Genomic DNA, 15,891 nt, shown 5'->3' on the forward strand with positions numbered 1-15,891 from the left:
ATATTAGATAGCGCTTATTACGTGCTATTTTTATGCATTTTGTGAGTTAGTAAGTTATTCATGACTATAGTTGGCTGAACTTTGTCAATTTTTGAACAGCGTCATTTTTGCTAATTATGAAAAATTCCGTAAAATGTCAGCATGAAGATATGCCAAAATTTTGTAGAAACGAAAAGTGCTTAGTTGACCAATTATTTAATAATTGAAAGTTAATTCTTTGTTTAAACTCATAAACAAAGTTGTTTGTTTAAACTCATAAAAATAGCTAAAATTGAAAATTATTTATTGATTTTAGTAGTTTTTATAAGGCTTGAAAAAATGTGCCGAATTGACGATTTTTTTCTAAAAAGTGTAATTTTTTTAAGTTATTTGAACAAATATTCTTTTAAGCAAGATAAATTATATAATTCAAAAAAGTTTAAAATACTAAAATCGAAAACCTTAATGTACTCAAAGTGGGGGTTAAAGTACTCAAAAGATGTCATTATTTTATTTCTTGACGCAAGCGCTTTGAAGTACACACTGAACAGAGAGAAGTAGGCTGAATCTCTCCACCATTATCTTGCTCACCCCCCCCCCCCCAGAGTCTTACATTATAACAGGAATAGCCCAGTCATTCTTCGAAAGATACAAAATTAATGCGTATTTAAAATAATGTGTACTTTCTGAAACACTCTATCTAAGAGTTAATGTTATTTATTTGCATCAATATACGATTACAGGAATAATCGTATGAGTTCTTGTATGATTTGAGTGCTGGGCACTCAAGATTATATTTTATCTCTTGTTGTCTATTTTTATAGTAATTTCAAATTTTTCTGATTATTTTATAATAATTATGATGACTTTGCAGAATAAAATAAAAATTAAGCAATTTTATTGCTTTTTTGTTTGATTTTTTTTCTTATAATACTTCACTTACTAAAAAAAAGTACAACATTAATAACTTCGTTTGTTAATTGGGCATTTTAATAGATGCACCATAGATCTTTTGATGTCAAAGCTGATAGACTCTTTCCTCTTACTGTTTGAGGCATGGCACATGTCGCGTAGATAACTTGTGGCTTTTTGCTTTGCAAAATCCAAGACATTCTGCAATCGCACCTCAGTTCATTTCCTGAAAATTTTTATAAAAATATTTTTCAAAATCCTGGTGATCGTCTAAGATATCTCATATGTACAATTCTTATTGCATAAGGAAAACTTAATGTGTAAGAAAAACTAGTTTATTCGTCGTATGAAACTAGAAATGGTAAACAGATTAGGAAGATAATATTAAGAAAAACTTAAAAATGTTTTCACATTAAAAATTTTAGTTTCTATCACAAATAAACTGGTTATATTGCTTTAAATTCGATCTTTTCTGTGCTTCCTCATGAAAATGATTCTTTAGATTTACACGATCTTACTTTTTTTATTTTCTTACCATTAAGGCTTTTAAAGCTCGAAATTCTTTGTATTGTTTTATTTCCTTCGGACAAGAGTTTATTAGATATATATTCAGGGAGATTTCTACAAAGCCCCTATTAGAGGCTTAGAAAGTTTCTCGAAATTTGTTAAACACGTAATTATTATATTTTGAAATAAATATTATTTTTCATAATCAAATTATGCCTTTCAGATATGTCTAGAAAGCGTTAAATCTATCTTTAAAAATTTAATTCCTTCCAAAAAAATTAAAGAGTTTTTTTGTGGATCGATCGATTATTCCATTAATATTCTCGGTTGATCTCGCTCTTTGATGAAATACTTTATTAGTTTAAATGTTAGATAGTTTACTTAGATTTAAACGAGCCTGTACTTCTGCAAACAAGCAAAACAGGAGAAAAAGCAATCCTTCACTTTGAATAAAAAAACCGATTGTCCCAAAAATGATAAACGACTTTAAAAATCAACTAAATAAAAACGTACCTGAACGGAGATAGAAATGTACTTTTTGATAAGTCACCGAAGCATCAAACTTCAAACTACATCACGATTTTGCTTGAAATGGTGGTTAATTTCAAAGCATTATTTTAAAATTTTTCTATGGAAGTTTTTAGATTATAACGTCGCCCTAGGGCTATACTACTTGCCTATCGGCGATAGACTGCCATTCTTACCTTACTCTATAACAATTTAGATCAAAAGTAAATGATGGAAGTAAATTATAGCATTCACGCAGATAGTAATGCTAGCATCATACTTTTCAGTCAGAGCTGCCATCTATTGATGCATAGTGTAACTAATTTTAAAAACTTGTTGGAATAATATTTAGTTTTCTTAGCAAAGCACAGCAATTCCTTTCTTCTTCCTCGAGAGGCTTTTGTTCAAGAGGGAGAAAAACCACTGGTATGTGGCAGAAGTAGGATGATTGAGAACTTTTTATGAAATGGATTATTGAGCGTTTCCAGTTTTTTTATGTGCTTTTTGAGGTAAAATTTAAAAATTTATTTGTTTCTATGGTGTATAAGCTGGCTAAATTCGTTCGTATATTCATCAGCTCATTCCGATTCATTCCATTATTCTATTTCTCTTTTAAAACTTTTTACAGCATATCTACGCTTTCCAAACCATAGCACTATCACGGGAATTTATTATTCAAATTCTTAAACATGCAAACCTACGTATTAAAATTTGCTTAGTTTTCGTTCAATATTGTCATTTTCAGTCGAGAAGTTTTTCAGATTTAAATTATCATTCCAAAGCAAGCAAAGCCGATTCCTCAGTTAATGACAAATTTGAAATTACCATGGAATTCTAAAAAACCTAATTATACAGGGTTGAGCATAATATTCAGTCTTAACGTATGTTTTTAAAATGCTTGTCAAAAAAATAAGCTCGGAAAGTACAAAGATTATGAAACAACAAGAATAAATGTTAGTCGCATATTATTGCTTAATTGGTTAAAAGCAGATGTACTGTCAAAGTTCTAACGAATCACCAGTGTGGAATGAGGGATTAAAAACATCAACACCTACCTGTTTGAAGGAAAAAAAATCAAAGTTTCATGAAACAATCGAAGTGGTTACGTTTTTTACATATTCCCTTCTTCACAAGTAATTCGACAGACTTCGACAACAGTTTTGGTTCAAGATCACTTAATTATTAATTTTTCATAACTAATGACAGTACTTTTTTCATCATTTTTTGGAAATCTAGTTTCGAAGAGTATATATTAGAGGTGATGATTAAGAAACACTTTTTGCTACAACGAGCACAATATCCACGAGCATAGTTTTGTTGTATTAATTATAACTTTTTTATTTGTTGTATAGCTTTTACTGCTACTTTCATAGTATTAAAAATCATTCTAATAAAAAGGTGAAATTAGTGAACACTATAAGAAATTCCAGATCAATGCCGGCATATTTTGACGGAAAAAAATTTTCACCGTAAAATTTTACAGAACAAAGAAATCTGATATACCGTAATTTTTACAGTAATATTTACTGTAATATCACTGAATCACTGTGATTAAATGTTAATAGAGTATTACTGTAAAAAACACGTTATAAAATTCTATTCTAAAAATAGATTTTAAGGTAAAATATGTTTTACAGGTAAAATATGCCTGCACTCTAGAATCCAGTACTTTTTACCATGATTATATCAGGAATTTTTTTACAGTGAGGCATAAAAGTCATGTGTTCCAACTTCATGAACAATTTATAATAACATTCTATTTTGAAAGCTAAATTTACAGAATAATAATAAGATAAACTCTTTTTTTTATAATTATGTTACTTTTAATGCCACTTGAAGAAGCCTGACTCACCGGCCATTGGCCTTTTGTGAATTAAGTCAGAAAGGTGCGCCTTTCGTTTGACAAGAGAACACCACAAGGGTAAAGCTACGTTAAGTTTAGTAAAAAGAAACACGGATAAATGTCAGCACCACTCATTCGTGAGGCCACTTCCTCGCTATAGAAATAGATCAGAAGGAGAAGGGTATTTTCTTCAGATTCCAGTACTCATGGTACTGCTCAGCGAGCGACTTGAGATCTCACGAGCATGTACTCGATCGGTCGAGGACTAAAACCTGTCCCCTCAAGACCTGAGTCCGATTCTCTAATGATTGTGCTACCACCACCTTCCTTTTATTCCATGAAACATGAATTTAGTATTTTAATCGGTAGAATTTGTTATGAAATGCAATTCAATCAGTAAATCCTTTGAGTTCTTATTTTTTAACAAAAGTAACAAATTATCTGGTTTAAGAAAATAAAAATTTGAAGAGATATCATGAAATAGTTTACCCATAGCTTTGAATTCTATCAGAGAACTCCATATCGGTGCAAACACTTTTTCACTTAAAACCAATATTTTGTTATGGCTGATGTCAAGGTATTTTAAATGTGGTATTAAACTAAACATATCATCTGGAAACTGCTCAATCTTGTTGTAACTGAAAATGAGATAAAAAATACCAAGTTTTACTGCTGTGTAAATTATACACATATTTTTTAAAAAAAGAAAAATACTTACAGCTATAAATAAACTACTGTACATAAAATAACAGCTATTTGACATTTTCATATCAGTTTTAGTTTAATTGTTGCATAATTTCATCCATGTAAGTAATGTATTTCAGACGGAATTTTTTTAACGAAGATATGTTTTTTACCTGATTCAAAATATAAAACCATCTACTTCATTTTCAGAATCAAATACATTCAACATTTTTATATCAATATCAGACTTATTGCTAAGTAATAAGTCTTAAAGATAAAATCTATTAAAAAACATGTTCTTTACATGACTGAAATTATACAACTATTTACTTCGCTATTGAAACTGGATATATTTGATATATTCATATCAATGCTAGGAAATTTGCTTCGTAATTTTATTCAAGCAAGTGACAAGTCTCAAGAGAATAGAGATAGAATCTATTTCCGAAAGCCTGCTCTTTACTTGATTGAAATTACAACGGCATTATTATGACAATGTGATCAGCACTACGTACAAGCAACCTTTACTTCCCAGACAAGCTGGAACCCATATATCTGACGCTGGGTGGACTTCAAGCTGCCACTGGGTATCAAAACCCAGTTCTTCAGTTTAGTGTCCCAATATCTGGGCCATAGTTGCCCGCCAAACTTATTTAAATAAAAAGAAAACTTGTATCAGATTTTTTGTGCATTGTTATTAAGTAGCAAAAAAAACACGTAGGCATTTTTAGCTTTCAAATCTTTTTCGCTTTGCGGCAATTTTTTTTAAACCTTTATAAAATGTGCTTTGCTTCCAAAACATAAAAGAGACGATTACGATTATGATGATTCATTACGAGAATTAATTTTTTATTATGAAATACTACATAAACGAGTAAAACATTTCTTTTTTAAAAGCGTCAATTTAATAATCTAATCTGTGAATCAATGTAAAAAATTCAGAAGGACAGAATAAAATCAAGGAAATAAATTTTAATTAAACATTTTATTACATGCATGCCTAAAAAGCATCAAATGTTTTGAAACGTAACTCTCAGAGTGAAATGAGAATGAGACAATTTCCTCCTATGGGATATATTTTTTGGTTCAAAATATAGCCTATATTTTTAATGCATTTATAGTAAAAGATTCTCTTTTAAATTTTACTTGAATTTCGATAAATTATATATCTTATTGATGAAAATAACTTACCTCAAGTTCAAAGCAACAAGTGCAATTGCAGGGTTAGGAAGCATCGTTCTTTTAAGAATAGCAATTTCGTTATGTCTTATAATTATATTCCTTACTGTTCTACTATTAGCAAAAGCATTATCATGAAGAAAACTAATCCCATTGTTCGTAAAATCAATAGTATTTAAATTTTCTAAATTTATCTTCCCCAGATCTTCAATATTCTCCAACTCTCCATTTTTAATTTCCAATGTTTTAAGTTGATTCAATTTGCTGAGGACTGACCAACTCCATTCCCCCAAAAGCTTAAAGTTTTCCATCCTTAATACTTGTAAATAATCTTCCAGACCTTCAAAGGCAAAATCTGCATCTGTCAATGCCATGAGTGTGGAATTTTGTATTTCTAGCTCAGCTACCTTTAACCCCTTGAAAGCATCGGATGGTATAAAATTAAACACCGAATTCTGAATAGTAATTGATTGCTTGTAATTTTTTCCAACAAGAGATCTAGCAGCATTTATTAAATCATGGTTGTTTTCTAATTTGGTGCAAGTAACATGAGCAACGCCATTCCAAAAGCAACTGCAAGGATATAAATCTTCTTGGCTGGGGCACGCATCGACAATTAAAAGATATACAATTAAAATGAATATATTAAAAATTATCATCTTCGAAATTTTGCTGGTAATAAAATGCTCTTGTTCATCTTAGATGACAAGTATCTCTTATCGCTCGCAGAACGGTGATATTGTAACTGATAAGCATAAAAACATCTGATCGCTTTCCCTTCATGAATTATTCAGAATTCATCTACGTCACTGAAATGGTAATAACACATTTTAATGTTTCAAGGTTATTTTTATTATTTTTTAATGCATTCTTTACCCTAAATTTTTTTAAAAATTATCCTGAAAGGATAAATTATGATTCAAATTAAATTAAAGTAATAATGATAAAAGGCTTTTTTCTGTATTTGCGAGTGTGAGGATGAAATTAATATTCCCAAACTTTAAAATAATTTTTCTCGAAACAAATTTTTCATATTCTCAGACACTTTTACTTCTTTAATTTTCAACCAACAAATTAATATAGAAATTTAACATCGAAAAACAAATTAACAAAGTATTTTTTTATTTAAAAAGATTTTTTTTTAAAAATATATATTACTATTGTTCTTAGGTTACAGGTACTCTACACTAGCGGTTTTAATTTTTCGGCAAATGGAACCTGAAATAATCAATCTTCTTTTTGCAGAAAGCCGACTTTATAAATAAAGTATACAAAGACAATTGTGAACGTATTAACCAATAAAAGTATATTATATTTTGAAGATATATAGTAAGAGGATTGAAATTTTTTCTTCATTATAACATTTTGTTTATGTTATGTATCTTAAATTATGTTTTATGTCCGATAGTTAATTCACAGTCCTGACGCTGTTTTGTTTTTGGTGTATACAATGGGAAAAATAATAAAATAATTTGAATTATGGTTTTTGTTGAAATGAAACATTTTAAAAATATGCCATAAATGTTTAAAATGGTAATTAGGAAAATCATTTTCGTCATCAATGAATTTTATTTTTTTAATTATGATTTGAAAAGCTCGATGGAAAATGCTAACGTAATTTTTTAAAAATAAAAATTTTCATAATCGATTTTCATTTGATATATTGTTATTGAAAAATGTATAAAATGATAAAATTATTGAAATTTTTATTTCATTGGTATTATTGGAAGATAACTGAAATGCTAAATGAATAATGGATTTTTAACTAAATCTTAGTATTTTCGTTAACAGTTTCACCAGGTTTCAAATGTATTTAAAAATTCTTTAAAAAATTCCTTACTATATAAATATATAAATTGAACACATTATATGTAACTGAGAAAAACTTTTAAGTTCGAAATAATGAACTAAAACATTAAAAAATAAACATATTTAATTTGCAAATCATAACTTAGTATTCTGATTATATAAATGCTTCAGCATAATTTTCTTCTTTCAATGTTTCATTTTTTGCTTCATTTTTTGCTTAAAATTTGCTTTCATTTTTTGTATAGAAGAAAAAGCTCACTTTTAAGCATTTGAAGACTACAAAATTTAAGTTTATTATGTTCAGTCAAACTAAAAAAAATTTTAATTAATAAGTGTTGTGACAAGCATTAGTGAATATTCACGCAAGTATTTTGGTATATATAACTGGAACCCGATCAAACACGCCTTATTTTGGCATTTAATGAATTTTTCGTTTTTCCCTAAAAAAAGAAAGGAAATTTAAAGCCCCTTTTTCAGCAAATAATCTACCTCAAATTAGCAAACTTTCGACAAAATTAAAGTTTACTATGTCAAAAAACAACGTGAGTAAGTCAGAAATAAAAATAAATAGATGAAAGTACATATGTCAGTTTATGTACTTTCATTTGTGCTTTATTCACATTGTTTTTTGCTTTAGACTACATAGTATACTCTATAGTTTGTTGAAAATTAAACTTTATTTTTAAAAAATCCAATGAGAAAATATTGAAAGCAAAAGTTTTTGTATGCTTTATATTCTCTGTTAAAAATACAATCAAGAAATAATATTTTCAAAAAGTGAGATTTTCAGACACAAGCGTGGAATGAAACATTTATTCCACTTACATTCAAAATTCACTTTATTTTTAGCTGCTGAATAAAAGTGTTAGTATTTACCAGTTATGGAATTTTTTGTGTAGTTGCATATCAGAAATATTCTATTATGTAAATGCAGATTTCTTTTTATTTTCTTATTTTAGATCCAGAAAAATTACAAACAACCTCGATTTTACGATCATAATTTTTTTAACTTACCGTATTTGTTAAATATGTGTATGACTGTATGTTTATAAAAAAATAAAATAAGTGCGTATCAAATACCTTTGATAAAAACCTAAATATTTTGTACTTTAACCCTTTAACGCAGATAGGACACCGGTGCCCCATTTATATATTTTTTCCGACGTTCTAGTTACATTCAAAAATAATTTTTAATTAAAAAAAAAAACAGTCTACTAAAAAAATCTGCTGGATAATCGGAATTGTATTTGTACCAAAATATTAAATCCAAAAAGAGAGTATGAAAAAAAAATTTCATTCATATTTAAAAATATTAATGATATTATTAATAAAAATATCAATAATTGATTTAGTAAATTAAAGAAATTTTAATGATTAATAACTGCTTCTCTTAGATCTAAATAACTGCAAATAAGCAGAAATTTTAAAAAAAATTCTGGATTGCTGTATTTTATAACCATAAATTATTAAAATGCTAAAAATAATATTTTTCACTTATTTTGACCTAAATTAAAACAAAACAACGAGAAAAGTATGAAAAATATGTTGTACAACAATTCTGCGTCAAAAAGCTCAAGTAAAAAATTTTGCTCGAATAGTATTGAAACATATGGCTCAATCTATCTAGCCACAAAGTTAGGTTTCTTCCTTATTCAAAATGGCTTTGAAAATAAGTTTTATGATTATTTGAAATAATCCATCTGCGCTCTGTAATTGGAGGTTTTCTTTATGAATTGAAATAACCGTCACCATAATAAAGTTTCAGGAAACTTGCACCATTTTGTGGTCCACAAGAGCCAATTTTTTAAGAGTTTAACAAGTATGAGTCTAAGTAAGTTGTAATATACAAAATGAAAGAATAGTGAGTGTAACGCTCAATATTTTATATAATTATGTTGCAGCATTAACATCTACACTTATATCACCACTGTTTCTGTTCACTTGTCGGTTTAAAAAAATATGATAAATACAGAAGATTACATTAGTTCTATACTAAAAGATTTGGGTAATTTTTGCTTCTAAAATAAGATGAAACATCCTTTTTTGTCAATTAAATACACCATAAATCCTTTGATTTTAAAGATGATAAACTCTTCCCTCTTAGTGGTTGGGGCATGGCGCAGGTCGCATCGATGATTTGCGGCTTCTTCATCTTTAAAATCCAAGTCAATCTGCAATCACATCTGAGCTCATTTCCTACCAAAGTGAAACATATATTTTAAAAAAACTGTACTCAAATTTAACACTTTGATGTCATTAAATTGCTTTGATTTCTTTTTTTTTCTGCTGCTTAATGTGCAAGGTACATAATAAATATTGTATACAGTCAAATAACATTTAAAAACATAATAAATAGCAGCAATAAAACAATTTTCGTCAAAAAGATAAAGTATTAATATAGTGAGTTGGTATCAAAACATTAAGATCAAAAGAAGTCATTAGTTTTATTCATGTCTATTATTTGTTTTTTGATATTTAAATTCTAAGTTTACTTAAATTTAGTTACTTTTACACATTTCCATAAAACTAGAACTTATATACTTTTTTAACGGTTTTTAATGTGCTTCCTAAATAGTTTCCGAACGCCGTCTTAAAATCACTTCTAATGTTGTAAGTTTAAGCATTTTTTTTTTCAAATATATTTCTTCAGAATACTCCATGGCTATTTTTTATTAGTTTAGAATCTTTTAGGTCAGAATTTTGAGGTGCCTAAATTGTTTTTTGACGCATTTTTCTACTCGAACATTTACGTACCAGACGTTTTCAGATGTGCCTTTATTAATACATTTTCAGAAGGAATGTCTAATTCCAGCAGCAAAATAAAACCTCCTCAAATGATCTTGTAGCTATTATAAAAGTTACGCTGCTATTAAAACTCGCTTATTTGAATTACATGCTATTATGAATAACTGCTTATAATCAATCACCATCAATATAAAGGCTTTATTTTAAAAGTTAGAAAACTCTAATTAATAAAAAAAATTAAGTTAGTATCTTCTCACAAGTAATTTCTGTATCTCTTTAAAAATAGTATGCCTCTAGCTTATGTATGATGCCAACTGCCAACAAAAGGGCACCACACAACACACATGATAGAGAGAACGAGATACTCATTAGACTTGAAAGTTACATTTCGAAATGAATTTTGAATTTTTAGAATGTAAATTGGCAATTTTAATAGGCCTTCTTCCATTCTATTAATATCCTTGGTATTGATAAGATAATTTTATCTAGTTAGGATAATATGAGAAGACAAAATAGGCATCTAAAGGGAATAACATCCTATAAACATATTTTCAATTCAGAAATTTTACTTTTGCTAAATGAAGAGCTGAAGAGATTAAGTTTCAAGAATATTTATTTTCGAGTCGTAAATATTACTTGTACTAAATGAAGAGCTCAGTGGATGAAGTTTCAATGATATTTTCGAGTCATAAATATTATTTGGGACTCAATTTGTAAATGAAAGGAAAGTGGATTAAGATTCAAAGATATTTTAGGGTCATATATATATTATTTGTTTCAAGTGAAGAACTAGTGGATCGAGATTCAAGGATATTTTAGGGTCATAAACTTTACCTGTCTTAAATGAAGTGCTGAATTATCCATTCAGCACTTCCAAACAGTTCTCAGAATTTTTTAGTGAATTTAAGTAAACTAGCTTTAAGATATGTTGCTTGTTGGTTATTTTTGTTAATTCACTTGTTTATATGTTGCTTGTTTTTGTTAGTACGCACATTTTCTACTTTTTCAGTATATTTATGAAAATATATAAAACACAAAAATTGGGGAACCCTTCATCCACTAAGATCGGAATTAAAATACTTTTCAAGATAAAGGGATACCTTTTAGTTAAATTAAACTTAAATAGGAATTTTTAGCGAGAAATCGCAACTTTAACAAGAATGTTTCTTAAAATTTCCTTCAACTAATACAGCCCTGTGTTTTATGCAAAAAACGGAGATTTTAAAATTTTCATGTGTTAAAAAAATCAACTGCCGTGAATCTACATAGAATGCTTCTCTGCCGATAAGAAAGATTATATTTGAAAAAAATTTACACAAATGATTTGGAGTTTGTATTCATTGTTTTACTGTTATTACGCATGTTACTTGCACCCATGTAAATATTCAATCTTAACCAATTACTTTAATAAACTATTAGGCTTCATGCTTATTGGTTTGATTATTTTTACATTATGCGAAAAATAGTTCCTAAAAATTCATATAAATATAAATCTATTTTTATACAATAATTATTTTAATATTAAAAGGATTTTTTATACTTTAAATACTTTAGGTTTAATATACTTTCAAAAGAAAAAGAATCAGTGTTCGAAATGTCTTAGAGTAGATTTTACTTGAAATATTTTACCAAGAGCGTGGAACTCTGCAAGTCCATCCCACACTGGCTTAAACACTGCTTCGCTTAAAACCAGTATTTCATTGTGTCCAAGATCCATTACTCTTAAAAATGGCATGTTACTAAAGATATCACCTGGAAGCTGTTCAATCTTGTTATAACTGAAAACGAAAATATTCAAATGAATAGCTTCATAATTACCCTTCACCAAAAAATTACTCATTGTAATAGTTTTCATATTTTGTACTTAGAAAATGAGAGCTAAAGCAAAACTATACCAGTTCTAACTAGGTGACAATATGAGTTAAAATACAAAAGTTCAACAAATTCAATATAGCAAGTTAAATCATTTATTGTATAAAAGTAATAAAAATCAATCTACAAATCATACTTAGAAATCTGATAACTTTTATTCATTTTAAAATGACATTACCTAGATTTCTCAGTCGGAAGTATTAATTCGCTATAATTCATTTACGGTACACTTCCTTTTGTCACTTGTTGTAAAAATCATATTAAAAATGTATGTTTAACTTTTTTAAAGCGGCAGAAAGACAACTCTGATTATGTTTATGTTAATAAAACCAACTGACCAAATATTTTCAGTTAAAACATCTGAATCTATTGGAAATCATATTTCAGGTGTCTCATGTGAATTTACTGTGAATTACAAACGGAAAGTTTGAGAAATATTAATAGAAGGCTCTGTAATTTCTCAGAACTAAAGTAAGTAAAACTTAAATATTTAATTCCTGGCTTTTAGACATAAGTCTATAAAAGCTAGATGAAAATTCTAAGAGTAGAAACTGTCTAAAATTACGGTAAATAACCAGCAGCAGTCTGTCCCTTCAATTAACCGTAAAGTTCACGCTTAGGAACATTTCCTTATCTTTACGGGTTCGAAATCGTTTACAACTGATATGGTTAAGAAACCATGAATGAAACTGTACTGTTTTGTAACCATCGACACTTAACATGTATTCAAAAAACACATAATATGTATCAAAAAACACATAACATGTATTCAAAAAACAGTTAACATGTATTCAAAAGCATAAAATATACTCTGAATATTGGTGTTACTTTAGAATTACGTTATGTTAAGATTTTCTTTAGGTAAATTGTAATATATGGAGTAATAATGTGGTTGAGTTGTGTTTTGTCAAATAAGGCATGGAATGTGGTTTAATTAATTTATCTCGTAGTGCCCTCTACTTACGAATGAGGAAAAATACCAGACTGTTGTGTTATGTGTTCATCAGCCTTAAGCTACTGCCATCTATGTTTGTATTCCAATTGTCAATGGTCCTAAATTGAAGAGTGCAAAACTCTGAAAACTCCTCATGTGTTGGAGTAACGGAAGAAATATTGTGGTGTCAACGGTAGGATTACAAGCCCCTATTCAACTGGTCATGAAATTGATAGTTTAGCCCTCGCGGCTAAAGTGGTATCCAGCTTCACAAAACTAAGTTGTTTTATGTTTTATAACGTATTAAGTACATACTTATTATTATAACATCATTAAGCATTCACTGTGTTCTTAAGCACTAGATGCTCGAAAATCAAAATAGAAATATTTAATCCATGTATGACTAAGCTTCCAGCTTCCGAAGAACGTGAGCTCGTATCCAACAGGCTGTGGACCAAGTTGACTCATATGAAACTTTTTGCTGCTAAACCGTAGAAGGTAATAACAATCAATAGATCAATAGACGATTTTCTTCACAATTAATAGTATAAATACCACCTTTCACGGTTATTTGACTATTTTGATTGAATAGGTAATGTAACCGTTTAACAAATTTGCATTGCCTATTCAACCATATATTCAACCATTAACTATTTACCTTATTTAACCATTTTTCGTTGGCAGTTTTAACCAAGCACCCTGATTTTGACTCGAAGATATCACCCTGCCTAAAATGGTTGTATGAAAATACTACGTAATTTAACTAAGAATTAAGATTTTAGTTTTGTACATATACACTATCTGGCCAAAATTATCCGGACATCCAGTGGTATTTTGAGCGTCCTAAGGAACATATTAATATTGGTCCCTCTTTTGCATCGATGGCTGTCTGCACACGTCTGGGAAGACTTACCGCCGATTTTCGGTAGGTGGACATAGCAATTGGCTTCCGTCACAAATGAAATGAAATGCTTGCAGTGAGGAGGGTCAATTTGGCTGGCTACGTAATCTGCTCTCTAATTCGTCCCAATGGTGTTCTATGGGATCTAGATCGGGGTTTAGAGAAGGCATGTCCCGTTTTTGAAAACACATTTCGCCACACCACGTTTGTTCAAGCCTCGATGTGTAAATGGAGCAGTTATCCATCTGGAAGAGAAATGGGCCTTCTCCGAGATATTGCCATGAAATTGGGAGTGCAGCATTGTCCAAAACGTCCACATAGTTCATGTTTCCCACTTGAGTTCATGTTTCCAGCCACAGAAACTATTTTAAATTTTTTTTTACGAAATTTACAACAAATAAATTTTGTAACTTTTGTAAGAAAAATTTTAAGTGCTCCTCACACTATTGTATTAATATATTTTGCTTTGGCTATATGGATACAATATCAGAAAGTACTTTTTTTGTGGATATAATCATGCGGACTGATGAAAAGATTATATCTTTTATTGTCAGGATTTTTTAAAAAAATTTTATCCCTTTTTTTTCCCCAGTTGTTTTTTTTTATTATTATTTTTCTTTTCCCCCTTTTTTTCATATGTCTGTAATTTTCTATGTTTTATCTTAATTTTGAACTTATCTTATGAGTTCTGCTTACTTGCAGCTTATGCGCAATAAATGAAACTTATTGTTTTTCTTAATTTTCTTCGTGTTTTTTTGTATTTATTTATTTTGTTTTATATATATATATTTATTATAAGTTAAACTATAAGTTTAAAATAATACATTTGTGAAATTTAAATAACACAACTAATTTGTTAACTGGAATAAACTTAACTTACCTGAAGTTCAGACCAGCAAGAGAAGACGCAGGATTAGGAAACATTGTCCTTTTAAGTGTAGAAATCTCGTTATTCTTAAGATTTACATATTTCAAGGAGTTGCTACTAGCAAATGCCTCATCATGAATAAAACTAATTCTATTGTAAGAAAAGTCAACAGTTCTCAAAACCGGAAATTTTATTTTTCCCAAATCTTCTATATCCTCAAGCACTCCCCTTTTGATTTCCAATATTTTAAGATTTTTCAATTTACTTAAAACTGACCAACTCCATTCGCTTAAAAGTACGCAACTGTCCATTCTGAAAGTCTCTAGATGGTCTTCAAGACCTTCAAATGCAAAATCACTGTCTGTCAAGGCCATAAGAGTAGAGTTTTTAATCTCTAACTCAGCAAACTTCAGTCCTTTGAAAGTATCTGATGATATAAAAGTGAATACCGAGTCTCGAATGGAAAAGGACAGAATGTAATTTTTCCCAATAAGCGATTTGGCTGCAGTTATTAAGTCCTGATTGTTCTCCAATTTATCACAAGTTATCCAATAGTTGTCGCTCGTTTCATCCCAATTGCAGATACAGGGATACAAAGCTTCTGGTCTAGGACAAGCACTTGCATTGAAGCAATATATAAACAAAATAAATACATTGAATAACAACATTGTTTTAGTTCAAAAATGCAAACTTGAAATAAAAGGCTTCTTCATTCACTGGAAGCAAAGAGTTTCTTTTATCTTGAAAGGGTGATATAAATTCTGATAAGCATCGAAACATCTGAGCATTTTCTCTTCATTTGTTCTACCCAACTGACATATTAAAATTTATAGAAATTTGTTTTTGTTCTGTTTTGAAAATTATTTTATAATTAATTTAATTTTTTAAGGAGAGATCCAACCTGAAAATGATGGAAATGGATCACTAGTTTACAATTATGTTGTTTTCTTTCCAATCTGAAAAATCATCTTGTTTTAAGTGGTTAATGTGTATAGTGCGTTTAAATTTTCCATTTTAAAACCTCATAGTAAAGACAATAATAAAACAAAATAGCAAGATGTTTATAGAAATATTCAAAACAAAATAAGATTTTTCGAAACGAATAAGATTCCACAACTAATTTTTCTTTTCTGAAAATAAAATTTTCGTGT

General features: G+C 28.9%; 2 protein-coding genes across 2 annotated transcripts; both read right to left on the reverse strand.

Annotated features, from left to right (window-relative positions):
• Positions 1-462: 462 nt before the first annotated feature.
• On the reverse strand, positions 463-6,344 carry LOC107444851 (oplophorus-luciferin 2-monooxygenase non-catalytic subunit). The gene is made up of 3 exons (XM_016059085.5): positions 5,624-6,344; positions 4,238-4,386; positions 463-1,117 (listed from the first exon to the last, which is right to left on the reverse strand). Exons 1-3 carry the CDS (start codon positions 6,268-6,270, stop codon positions 969-971), a joined length of 945 nt encoding a protein of 314 aa, XP_015914571.2. The 5' UTR covers positions 6,271-6,344; the 3' UTR covers positions 463-968.
• Positions 6,345-9,288: 2,944 nt separating this feature from the next.
• Positions 9,289-15,474, reverse strand: LOC107444854 (uncharacterized). The gene is made up of 3 exons (XM_016059099.4): positions 14,753-15,474; positions 11,795-11,943; positions 9,289-9,616 (listed from the first exon to the last, which is right to left on the reverse strand). Exons 1-3 carry the CDS (start codon positions 15,406-15,408, stop codon positions 9,471-9,473), a joined length of 951 nt encoding a protein of 316 aa, XP_015914585.4. The 5' UTR covers positions 15,409-15,474; the 3' UTR covers positions 9,289-9,470.
• Positions 15,475-15,891: the final 417 nt, after the last annotated feature.

Source organism: Parasteatoda tepidariorum, chromosome 7 (assembly GCF_982258835.1).
Source record: "Parasteatoda tepidariorum strain Cologne lab strain chromosome 7, Ptep-v5.0, whole genome shotgun sequence".
Lineage (NCBI taxonomy): Eukaryota > Metazoa > Arthropoda > Arachnida > Araneae > Theridiidae > Parasteatoda > Parasteatoda tepidariorum.

Excerpts from the sequence above, each read along its gene's own strand:
- LOC107444851 (XM_016059085.5), bottom strand. The coding sequence starts at position 6,270 with ATGATAATTTTTAATATATTCATTTTAATTGTATATCTTTTAATTGTC. Across the intron at positions 4,387-5,623 it reads CTTGTTGCTTTGAACTTGAG|TTACAACAAGATTGAGCAGT; the intron begins GTAAGTTATTTT and ends TCTCATTTTCAG. Across the intron at positions 1,118-4,237 it reads GATAGAATTCAAAGCTATGG|GAAATGAACTGAGGTGCGAT; the intron begins GTAAACTATTTC and ends AAAAATTTTCAG.
- LOC107444854 (XM_016059099.4), bottom strand. The coding sequence starts at position 15,408 with ATGTTGTTATTCAATGTATTTATTTTGTTTATATATTGCTTCAATGCA. Across the intron at positions 11,944-14,752 it reads CTTGCTGGTCTGAACTTCAG|TTATAACAAGATTGAACAGC; the intron begins GTAAGTTAAGTT and ends TTTCGTTTTCAG. Across the intron at positions 9,617-11,794 it reads TGCAGAGTTCCACGCTCTTG|GAAATGAGCTCAGATGTGAT; the intron begins GTAAAATATTTC and ends TCACTTTGGTAG.